This window comes from Pteropus medius, unplaced genomic scaffold (genome assembly GCF_902729225.1).
Source record: "Pteropus medius unplaced genomic scaffold, Ma_sr-lr_union100, whole genome shotgun sequence".
Taxonomy (NCBI): Eukaryota; Metazoa; Chordata; class Mammalia; order Chiroptera; family Pteropodidae; genus Pteropus; species Pteropus medius.
In genome coordinates, this window is record NW_024354503.1 from 2,896,651 (window position 1) to 2,909,379 (window position 12,729).

At 43.3% G+C, this 12,729-nt stretch overlaps 1 protein-coding gene across 2 annotated transcripts in view; it reads right to left on the reverse strand.

Annotated features, from left to right (window-relative positions):
- The window catches only part of TCEA3 (transcription elongation factor A3), a 33,582-nt gene that overhangs the window by 18,172 nt on the left and 2,681 nt on the right, over positions 1-12,729 (reverse strand). The window contains exons 2-5 of one of the 2 annotated variants that reach the window (XM_039854966.1): positions 10,638-10,700; positions 9,790-9,895; positions 9,155-9,299; positions 3,317-3,376 (exon numbers count right to left, since the gene is read on the reverse strand). In XM_039854966.1, the coding sequence (XP_039710900.1) occupies positions 3,317-3,376; positions 9,155-9,299; positions 9,790-9,895; positions 10,638-10,700 (374 nt within the window). The remainder of the gene's footprint in view (positions 1-3,316; positions 3,377-9,154; positions 9,300-9,789; positions 9,896-10,637; positions 10,701-12,729) is intronic. The other variant, XM_039854964.1, reaches the window with a different exon arrangement.

Sequence of the window (12,729 nt, forward strand, 5' to 3'; positions counted from 1 at the left end):
GGACAACGAATAAAGTGCAACACAGAAGTGAAGCCTTCTCCCCTGACACACTGGTGCCCTTCGTGTTCTGCTCCTTTGTACTCTAGCTACAGTTCCCGGAGCACCTTTGCATGTGACATTCTTTCCCTCTGCCTGGGATGCCCTCTCTTGGCTTGTCTACCAGGCAAACTGCTATTCATCTGTCAATTCTCAACACCAATACTCTCTCTTCCATGAAGTTTCCTTTGACTTCTCAGGTCATAATGAGACATTCTTCTTATGTTCCCATTATGTGTTATATCTTCGAAAAACAAGTATTTTGGTGTCTGCCTCTACACTAATGATTAGCTGCATGAAAACAGAGATCATGAGTTTAAATCTTTGCCTGGTCTTCGAGGTTGCAAACTGGCAGTATACAAATACATTTTGTTTGCCCTACCGTGTCTTAGAAAAATATGAATATGTTGCTAATGTTTAAAATTGGGAGTTTCATATAAAAATCTAGATATCCAGTTTTCCTGAAAAAACTTGAAGACATGGCACACTGGGCTTGCATTTCCATAAAATGACAACCGGCTGGGGCTAGGTTGTGGGTACCCTCTACAGAAGGGCAGGTGTTCTCCATTTTGCCATGGTCTCCACTATTCACCCAGTGTGTGCACGTGCCCTTGACCCCTGGAGGATGCTGTTTGCAAGAAGGGGCTTAACAAATGTGTGTACTAAATGAATGAATGAATAAATGAATAAATAGATGAATGAAAGAGAAAGATGAGATAGAGAGGTAGAGGGTGCGGGAAACAGTCTAGGAAGTAGATAAAGTGAATTTACAAGACTTGCTTCTGTCCCTTTGGGGTGCCCACCCCCAATACTGAACCAGCAGGAAATGGCACAACTGCTAGGACAAACATTCTGCCTGACTGACCTTCAGAAAAAGGATGCACTATGGGAGGGAGCCAGGAGACTTCAAGGCCATAGGCAAAATCAGGAGAGGAGTCTGGAGCTATATAATTCCTTCCACAAATGTTGAATGTTTATATTATAGCATCAAACCCAGAAATGAATTAGTAGTCAGTGTTTCATTTTGGGATAGGACAATCCTTCACTACGCCGGGCTGCCTTTCACTTTCCAGGATGGTTAGCATCTCTGACCCCTGCCTACTAAATGCCATAGTGCTCCTCCCCTGCTCTAATTACAGACTGAATATTTGTGCCCTGCTCCCCTCAAATGCACATGCTGAAGCCCTAACCACCAATCTGATAGTGTTTGGAAGTGAGGCCTTTGAGAGAGAATTAGGTTGAGATGGGGGTGGGCCCCATGATGGGATTATTGTCTTAAGAATTGGCTGGCACCTTGATTTTGGACTTCTCTGCCTGCAGAACTGTGAGAAATAAATGTCCATTATTTAAGCCGCACAGTCCATAATATTTTGTTATAGCAGCCTGAGGTGACTAAGATTCCTCCCCAAGTCATAGTGACAACCAAAAATGCCTCTGATGATTCCTAAACGACCCTCCGTTGAGAACCACTGATGACAGGATGACACTGGGACCTCTATTTCCAGGCCTCACTCATGGAAGACAATGCTAATTGATCACAGAACTCTTTTTTTTTTCCCCCAGAGGCAGGATGCAGCCTCAGAGTCCCTCGCTAAGCATCACTCTGAGAGTCTCCTTTCATTTGCTGGAGCTGGCACTCAGCTGCCACATTGGAGTCAGGCAATACAGTGGCTCCAGCAACATCTCAGGCCCATTTAATCTTTATAAAGCATTAAACGACCTAATTTTTGTGCCCCTTCTTTTCTTTCCAGTGGCAGTATTACTGGTAAATTAGGCCAAAATAGCTGTGTAGCTCCTACTCACATTCACCTAGAAGTCAACTCTGTCCCACCTGGATGCCTCAGCATCCAATATGGCCCCTGGATCCTAATCATTTGCTTGGATCCACCTCTAAGCCACTTCTTGGTCTGCCCTGCCCTCCCCTGGCCCTGCTTCTCCTGTTCTGACCTCTGACCTCCCTCCTGGACCACAATTATCACTCACTCCTTTATCCATAATCTCTCCTTAGAGATCTCATCCAGCTTCAAATGCTAGCTACATGTTAATGACTCTGAAATTTATATTTCTGGCCCAGACTTTCTTCCTGAATTCCAATATGGTATAACCTAAATGCTTATTCGACTTCTCCACGTGAATAACTAGTACACCCCTCAAATCAGACGTATCCAAACCCGAACTCTGGATCTCCTGCTGCAGCCTGGTTTCCAGTCTTGCCCCTACCAATCAATGGTAACTCCATCCTTGCAGATGCTCAAGCAAAAAGCCTTGGAGTCATTTTGGCTCTTCTTTTTCTCTCATACCCCACATCCAATCTGTCAGGAAATCCTGTCAGCTCTCCCTTCAAAATATATCTGGAGTCCACCGCTTCTCCCTACTTTTACTGAGCGACGATTATATTTGCCTTAATTATCAAAAGAGCCTCCTGGTTGGTCTCTCTACTCCTGCCCGGACAGTCCATTCTCGGCCCAGCAGCCAGAGGCTTCCTGATAAATTTGGTCATGTAATTCTCATGCTTAATACCCTCCAGAAGCTCCTGTTTCACTCTGTCCTCCAACTCTCCCCTCTCACTTATTCGCTCCAGCCCTCATAGCTCCTTGGGTCTGAAATGACCCCAATGTCTGCATGGCTAGGTCCTTCATCTCTTTCAAACTTTTGCTCAAAGGTCACCTCAACAAGAGCCCTTCTGACTACCCGATGACCATTTTGTCCCAATCCTCCTCACTCTGCTCTATTGTTTTCCATAGCACTTGTCACCTTCTAAAGCATTGGATAATTTATTTATTATGTGCATTGCTTCTTTCCCTATTTGAAGATAGGCCTCATGGTTACAGGGATTTTGGGCTTTGTTCACTGCTATATTCTTGGCAAGTAGAACAGTTCCTGGCACATAGTAGGCCCTCAATAAATATTTGATGAATGAATGACTTGATGACTTATGCTACTCTGGGATAGATACCCTAACTAGTTCAGCCCAAAACCAGAGATCCCACTCCAGGTACAGGCTCACAAAACTTCTGTCTTCACTGTCTGTGTTCAGCTTGACCTTGAGACTATCTCCAGACAGTGATGGGGCAACAGTGACTGGTCAGCCACCTTAGCGAAGGAGCCACAAGTCTGATTCAGAAGCTCTCTCAGTCTTACTGTGTGGGTCCTAGAATTCAGAAGCAATGTGACTTGAAGTTTCCTCCTTCTTCTTCCACAGAGTTCCTCTGTTAAAGCAGAGAGAGACACACAAGCTGAACAGGACCTACCTGGTGGAGCAATCCATAGCTTCCCTTACCTTTCCAGTGATGGCCTTTTCGGAGAAGTACCTGAAGACTTGGAGTCCACAGAATCTCTCCTGAAAGATGAGAAATTGGAGATGAGACTCGCTCTCATAGGCTAGCTTCTGTACTGATCTAAAGAGACGAGAGGCTGGGCAGAAAGCATCCTGGAGCCAGGCCTGCTGGGTTGAGGATGATAGAATCCACCTGGATGACAGCTGCCTGAGAGAGGAAGCTTCAGGTGGTGCTGGCTGGTCACCCTCACCTACTCTTCATCAAATAAAGCGACAGAAGGGAAAGAAACCGAATACGTGCCTGATATGTTACATGTGTAATGTCATGTATTACTAATTATGCATAACGAATTCTCAGCAGGCTCCTTTCCTCCTTCCTGTCAGGCAGGCCTTGGCTAGCTGGAGGTTGGAATTCCTGGGATTGCCTATTCTCACAAGGAACTGGAGATCAGCTTCAGCCTCTCCTGCAGGCACCTTAGGAGGAAAAGAGGAGATGCACATGGGCCTTGGAGATAGAAGATCTGCATTGAAATGGCAAGTGAAAAATCAGGATACAGAATTAAACTTATGCTGTGCCTCAATTCTTGCAATAAAACCGATGCCTAGGAGGAAAAAAGATCGAAAGAAAATACACCCAAATGCTAACCATAGCTATATTAGGGTGATGGGATTAGAGGTGAAAAATGCCTTATTTTCCAAAATGCATATAGCTACATTCTTTTTGATACAGAATGCATTTTCCCCTTTTACTGGTTTTATAAAATTAATCCGTTTATAAATTGCAACCCCCCACTCCTCACCTCTTACCCAGCTGGCCTTTTAATTCCAGCATAGGTAACACCTTCAAACAAACTATAATTTTCTTGTTATGTGTATTGTCGGACCACCCCCCATGTAAATTCCATAAGAGCAGAGTTCAGTGGGTTTTGTTCACTGTGGTGGACACCGACTCACACCCTATTGGGCATTCACTCTCCCAGTGTACTGGGACACAAGGACTTTCTCCCGCAAGCTCCCCTGGGCTCTGCCTGAAGGAATTCTCTGCTCCAGTTAGCATCGGCAGGCCAGTAGGCTGGAAGTGCTTTGTGGAACAGATGCTCAGAGATGCCCGGCTTCCTTGGCCTTCAAGTGGGTCAACCTGAGATGTGTTCTCCAGTGTTCCCCAGTGTTCCCCAACAGGATTTAAGTCCTGGTCGCCCACAGAGTAACTTGCTCACTAATACTCCCCATGCTGGCTTCTTTTCCTTCCCTGTATCACTTCCTCACTCCTCTATTCGCATTTCCTGAAATCGCTTCCCAGATAAACCCCTTGCACCGGAATCCACGGCTCAAAGTCTGCTTCTGGGGAACTCAATCTAATATATTCACTGACTTATCCCAAGTGAATAGACTAGTGCCTGGCACAGAGGAGGTGCCCTTTAAATATTTGTTGCCAAATGCTGTGAAGTCAAACAGTACAGAAATATAAAAACTAGAAGAGTGGAAAAAGAAACCTTCCCTGGTTATAACTATTAAGTTTCCAGATCTACATGTGTACAAACATAGACGACATTTACCATTTTACAAAGGGAAGCAAAGACATAAGTTGTAATCTCAGCCCTGCCCCCAGGCAGGTCTTCTTCTCTGAGCATATGTTCCCTTACCTGTCAAATGGGGAGAAAAGAACCTATGTCTTGGGGCTGGCTGGGAAGAAGACATTAGATCATTAACGTCCCTACAGCAGTTCCCAGCACAAAATCCTCAATGCTCCATAATCCTAGGCATCTGATTTCTTGTTTTCCAGATTGTGCAATGTTCCTGCGTGGATTTCCAGCTCCCGCCTCATCCTCCAGGTGGTCTGGGAGTCAGTGGGCGAGGCAGCCTTAAGGGCCAGCCCTAATTACCCTGTGGACCAGACCCCAGCATAAATGTAGGGGAGGCAGCAGAGGAGAGGGAAAGAGAGACCCTCCTTCACATGTCCCTCCAATCCACACAGGGTCTTGGGAGTTTCTCTGCGGGGTTCCTCCCTGAATGCCCAGTGGGGATGGACAGGTGCGGGCCAGAGCCGGAAGCTGGAATTCTTGCAGCCTAAGAAAGAAGGGAAGACATAAGCCTCTACTCGAAGCCTCACCATTTTCTGGCCCTTCCTTATTGCTTTTCTTTTTAGAAAAACTAGAAATATTCTTCAGTTATTATAAACGATGAGTATGAAAACTATTTGGGAACACGAAAAAAATGCCCAAAATACAATAGGAAAATAGATAAACAGGGATGTCACTTGTACATTCTACCTGCAAGAATGGAACAATTACGTATTGTAAGTAGATCAGGACTGGGAGAGAAAAGGAAAAAATAAAAACTGCTCTATTTGTCAGAGCTGGCACACTGTGGACAAACATTTTTAATTCTTATTTTAAATTTCACTTATGTGGTTATAGTGTGTATATACAATAAATAATGATAGTGAATTGTCATTAAGAAAATCAAAAAGAAAGGACCTTCACCCATTGAGGTGAAACAGCACCGCCGTCAACTTGATTCTTTTAGCAAGTTTGGGAGACGACCAGGGCCCTCTCTGTTCAGCCACAGTGACAGCTTGACACCCCAGCTCCATGGCTGTGAAAGGTAAGCCGGCACTGACAATTCCACATCCCAGAGAAAGTTCAAGACGTTGTTAGGTGTAAAATGCTGGTCACAAAACAGTACATATAGTATGCTTCAGATTTTATTAAGAAAATATAAATGTGCATGTAGATGTTCTTAAAAGACAAGAAAGAGGTGCATCGAGATGTTAACAGTGGTTTTTTCTATTATTTTCTTCTGGCGTTTGCTTTGCTAAACTTTTTACACTAAACATGACTTATTGTTGAAATAAATATATGTATGTGGAAAGGTTACAAAATGGTATGTGGAATGTAATTCCATTTTATTAATGCAATAAGTATTTTATGGGTAGTGATGATGCATACGTAAAAGTCTAGAAGGATATATATGTGATTATATAAACTATATATATATTTATACACATAATTATACATATATATATATGTGTGTGCTTGTCTCCAGGTAATGAGTGATTTTTAATTTTCCTATTTATATTTTTAAAACTTTCTACAATGAGCAAGTAATTACCTGCATAATAAGATAAATATAATGCAAAGGTAAATTAATAAATATAATTAAAATATCTCACAAATAAAGCATTTTATTTTTAAGAAGAAAAAACTGAGATAAAGATGCTTATTTTTCAGGCCACAATACTGAGTCTCAGAGACTAAGGGTGTGAGTAAGTGATCAAGTTCAGCCCAGAATTTGGCTTTCTGCTTTCCAATTATCTCCGTGACCATACCTGTCGTCTAGAGCGTTTTAAAAGAGACCCCTCTACTGATCATTTAGTGGGATCCAGGGATGGAGCAAAAGGAAATGCATGTGTTTGGGCTGCCATCTTTATCCAGATGTCTACACCCACGAATCTATAGCTCAGTCCCACGATGGGGTCTCCTCTCCTAATAGTCCAGCCTCTACTTTTTTCAACTTCATCTCACAAGACCCTCCCCCGTCCTGGTCCTTCATTTGCCAAGGTGCTCAGAATCAAACAAGTGGTCTAGACGTGGCCAGACCAGCCAAAGCATGAATGTCTACAGAGGACCACACTGGTATAGCTGGGCCTAGTAATATTCAGTCAGTGTGCACTCCATCATGGGCACTGTGGATCAGAGGATCCCTGCCAGCCAAACTTCTATCCCCTTTGGGAAAACAAAACACACCATATGGGATACAACTGTCAAATGAGCAAATTGAAAGGATTTCAGAAAAGCTTACAAAGCCATGTGACAAGTATTGCATCTTAAAATACAGGCTATAAAATGGATAACTATAGAAAACAAGTCAAAGAGAGAATAGAAAGATAAACCATATACCAAAATATTAAGAGTGATTGTCTTTGGGTGGTAGAAATGGGGTAATTTTTTGCCTATTTTTCTATATTTTTTTCTTATTTCTACAACATTTATCACTTATTTTTTTAAAAGTGCTATTATTTGTTGTGATTTCAAAAACAATACAGAACCTTTGTGAAAAAAACAATATAGATTTACAAATTTCATTGTATAATATAGAATATGAAGCTCTTCTAATTATAATCACACATATTTTTGTTTTAAAAATAGCTTCATTATTTTTCCTTATTTCAAAAATACATCACTTATTAGAAAAAAATTAGAAAGATGAAAATTTGCAAAAAGAAAGAAAAAAAACTCTTTCAATCCTATCTCCCAGAAATAATCACCATTATCACCCCAGTGTACATCCTTCTCATCTTTTCTCCAATGCGTATACATAAAATTCACTTATTTAATTTCTATAAAAAAAGGGGATCATACAGTTTCTCTTAATACTCAGTGAATGACATTTCATCATGTCATTAAATATTCTTTTTTCCTGAAGAGTGCTTCTTCATGGGGACCCTATTGGCATTCTGAATACAATAAATGGTTCTTTAACGTGTGAGATTATTCTCTGTATTGCAGGAATGGTAGCATGTAGCATTCTCTCTGCCCCACAGTTATTTTTACAAGCACAAATGGGAGTAGTGTGGTGGAGGCGTATCTCCCTCCTGGTCAAGAATCACTCCTCTTAAAGTATCATTTCCTAAACTGTTTTCTGCAGAACACTTATAATATAGGATTCTAATAAACATTCATTTAAAAAGCTTTCAGAGGAAAAAGTGTTTCAGAAACGCCAGCTGAAAAAATGTTACACACAGAACATATCTTTATGTTTAATCTGATTAAATCTGATCAAATCTGATTAAAATGAATTCCTTGCAGTGGATGTACTGGGTGACAAGGTATGTACATTAAAAATGTTGATATATCACAAATGGTATTGTATTATCTAGTATCATCAGATACTACTCAGTATTATCTAGTATTACCCCTCATCTATTAGATGAACAAGGTAGGATTCCCCCCACCCTAGGGAATTAAGTGATCTGTGTTGTCACATAGGGAATAAGTAGGACTTATTTATATATCCACAAACTTTTATCTACCATAATGGATAAGGCTCTTGGGCCCTATATGGAAGTCAAGTCACGCTATTTTAGGGACTCTGGCTGAGGTGGGCAAGGGGAATAGGCTTGGAGCTGAGACAAACATCTGGTCTATTCTTTTCAGCAGAGGTTTGGGGTTCTGACAGACAAGACTAGAATCTCATTCTGTCACATAATGGCTATGTGATCCTGGCAAAGCCCTGTTCCTCAACCTTCAGCTGAGTTCCTAGCACCATTTTCCCGCAACCCTGATAAAGGTGGAATGTCGGCTGCTGCATCACTAGGCAACATTGCATACAGTGCAAATGAGCCCTGATTCGTAAACTATGTCAAGGTAAGGGCTATGAATGAACTATAAATAATTGGCAGAAAACCACAGCTTTGGGGCTGTCCTGAGTGCAGTGAATTTTGTAACTAGTCAGTGCCCTTGCGGGGCTCCTGGAAGTTTTGTTTATGGGACTGTTACAAGATTTGTGACATGGGGGCTTCTAAGTCAGGGAGTTCCCACCAATTGTAGTCTCATTTTCCTGTTACCTGGGTGGGCCAGAGAATAGTTCTGGATGCTGTGTGGTCCCCTATGAGAACTCTTGCTAATAAGAAAGGCCTGCATTTCTTGTCCCTACATCATTCTAGGTGAAGCCAGGGACAGCCTATTTGGATCTTGTGAGACCGTCTGGTTGAGCTCCAGAGGGGGCCCTGTAGGAGATAATAACAATAACCACCTCCCGGGTTGTGAGGATTAAGCGAAGTTATATATAAACAGGACCGCCGGCACAGGATGTAACAAGTGTCCATTTCAGAAAAAATACCTGTCTTTGGACTCTTCTCCTCGTTTTTTCCTTTGTGGAGAAAGGCCTGCCTCGGGCTTCCAATTGGAACAGTCAAGTCCTTTTTCTTTCTTCTTTGCTTTTTCTCTTTCCTCTCCTTTTTCTCCTTTAGGGGATCCAGGGGAGTCTGAAAATAAAAGGGTGGCAGTGTTCCTCAACTCAGCTCTGTCTCATTCAAATCCAGTATGACTCTGGGGAGGAAGGGGCAAAGGGCAGGGGTAGGGACAGCTGCACACACCCCTAACACACACATACAAATATACGTTTATACACAGATGCATATAAATATGCACATGTGTGCAAGTCCATGCTCACACATGGGGACAGAAAGACATTTGCCTACACACCTATGCACATATTCATACAAATGTGTATATAGAGATATGTACAAAGACACGACGAACAGAGATACACATATAGACATACATACATGAAAACTAACATATCTACAAATATCACACTTGAGTAGACAAATACTGGCACTCCCCACTAGAGGCCATCTGTCTGTTATTAACTTATTCAACAAACATAAACTGAGTTCTTGGTAGGATCCAGGCACAGTCCTGTCCCAGGTGCTGGGAGGAAACACGGCCCAAGTTGATCTCGTCCCCTCTCACCTAGGAGCCGCTTCCAGTTTTTGATGAGGACTTTGGCTAAGGACACCACCTCCTTGTCCGAGCAGTGCTTGCGGACCCCATTAACTGCGACTCCAATCCTGGTTGTCTGCAAAGGGAGAGAGTTAAGGCCTGGTCTGGGAACGGACACACAGGACTGGCTGCTCTAATTAGCAAGACCTGCCCCGGCTCAACCACTCCCTTCCCTCAGCCTCAACTTCTCCAGAGCCCCAGCCCTGACCTGTGGCTGAGATAATAATTCTGATCCTATAACTGTCGCCCTTAGTGAGGGCCAGTGCTCCAGGCCTGGCCCCCTGCACTGATGAATAACTGTGGATTTGGTGAAAAGCTGAAGTGCCCATGGTGGTGGGCATGGCTAATGATCAGGACCCCTCCCCATCCCCATCCCCTGGAGTCTTTGAGCTCAAGTTTCAGCGTAAGACACAGCTCTGGCTGCTAAAGCTTAGGTCTGTTCTAATTTTTTCAGGGCCAAGTGCTCCTGGTAATGTTTGGGGGCTACAAAGGGGAGATCGAAAGATGAAGGACTTTTCTCTCTCCTTGGCCCACTGGCCTCTTGAATCTCACTAGCCCAGGACCCTGGGAATGGAGCTATTCAAGGAAAGCGCATCAGTCTTCCTCTAAGACCCAGAGAGCCCCCTGTGCTTGGAAGGCACCCTACCCCCATCTAAATGCCTCAGTCCCCACCTTCAGAGCACCTCAGATCCCTCCTCTCCCCAGCCTCCCTTCAAAACCTCCTCCCAGATCCCACCCTTGGAGGTCTCCTCCCCAGGGGCTTCAGGAAAGACTCCCCACTCCAGGGACTACTCCCAGGGCTTCCTACCCCACCCCACCTGGAGTAGCTGGATGGACATCTGACAGCTGTTCAGCTTCTTCAGAAGGTCGAGGGCCCCTTCCTGTGGAGGCCACAAGGTGAGGACTGAGGCCCATGGATTCTGCCCCAGGCCCCTCTCCGACCATCATATGGTCTCGGCGAGAAAGAGGGAGGCAGGAGGTAGAAAAGAAACTGTTCCAGCTACAGGATACAGGCAGGCAAGTGGTTGAGAGACAGGCAAGGGACAGAAAGGAGAGAGAAGGAAAAATTCTGCCCTAGACCATCTCTCATCACCCAGCTGGGTTCAAGCCCCTATGAACCAGGGTCCAAAACTAACCACTCACCCTGGCCCCTAGCTGGTGGTTCTGCTCTTCTTTCTACTGGGTATGCCCTCCCCGCTTCCCCATCTCTTCCTCTAAAATTAGCTACTTCGAGGCTAATTGTTATTGCTTTTGTGTCTGTAACCCTCCTCTCCTCATTTTCCACCTGTGAGCCTCTGCAGGGTGAGGACTGTGGCTTTTTTTTAACAGCTAGGTCTAGTTGAGGTATAGTTGACATACAATAAACTGGACATAGTGTAGGCTACAATTTGATGGGTTTTGACATGTACACCCATGAAACACCACAATCAAGGTAAGGACATAACCATCATCCCCAAAAGTTTCCTAGTTCCTCCTTGCACTCCCAACTCCAAGTCCAGGCCACCACTATTCTGCTTTCTGTCACAATACAGTTGGGCTTACATTTTTAAGAATTTTATATCAAGAGTACCGTAATAGATTTCTTTTCGTCTGGCTTCTTTCACTTGGTGTACTTATTTTGAGATTCATCCATGTTGCTGTGTGTACCAATAGTTCCTTTTTACTGCTGAGTCATTTTCCATTGTATGTATATACTACCATTTGTTTATCCATTCACCTGTTGATTGACTTTTGGGTAGTTTCCAGTTTGGGGCTACTACAAATAAGGCTGCTAGGAACATTTATGAACAAGTCTTTGAGTCGACATATACTTTCATTCTTCTCGGGTAAGGAGGACTGTTTTAATCTCTGAGACCTCAGGGTTCAGCGCACAGCCCAGAGCTCTCTGAGCAAATGAATCAAGCAGAAAGCAGAAGGCAGGAGACGAGGCTAGGAGGGGAAGAAAGGAGACCCAGATTTGAAAATCTGTTGGCTGCCAGGCCCTGAAAACACCCTGATCCATTTCAGCCGCCTCCTTCCTCCCACCTGCTTCTTAGAAGCCAGCCTTCCAACTCCTGTTCTGAGTTCAGTTCCCTAGGGAGCACCAGCTGACTGTGCCCTGTGTGTCCCTGTCAGGCTTCTTGGACCCATCCCAAGGGCTGCCAGTCCTCAGCCTCCCCTAGAGCTGGGGTTCACATTATGTTTTCAGATGTGTGATCTGTGAGTTTGTGTGTGCATGAAAACTTGTGGGCATGTAACTGTGTGTAACATTAATTAAAGGCTTTCTATGTGATGGACACTGTTCTAAGTATTTTATGTGCATTATGTTGTTTGTTTAACTCTTACAGTGACCCTGTGAGGTGAATACTATTACTATTCCATTTTTATAGATGATCCCATTTTCACAGAAGAGGAATCAAAAAAAAAAACAAAGAGGTTAAATAATTTGCCCAAAGTTACAAGGAACAGAGCTGGGATTCAAACTTAGGTTTTTCCGGCTCAAACCATTATACAACTGTGCACTTATGGACATAGAGCTGTCTAGACTTGTACAATCATGAAATATCAACATGGGTAAGTGCCATGCTATGTTGGTCAACGGAGCACACCATTATATAGTATTTCCACCATATTGATATAATAGAAGTAAATAACGTCTAGACCACAGATGATAGTAAAATGTAGTAAAATAATTAGGAAGTGATGATTTTGGAGTGTTTATTACCTTTGTTTTTAATATAATTTAATTACAAGCTTATGATTTAGTTTTTTAAAATAATGGTTGTATTTAACAACCAGCTTGCAAAATTCCTAATTGGTTCAATCTCACCACTGGGTGTGTGTCTCTGTATGTCACACTGTATAACTAGGTCATGCTGGAGAACAGCCATGAGCTCTGGTTATAGCTGGGCTCACAAAGCCTTGTGCAAG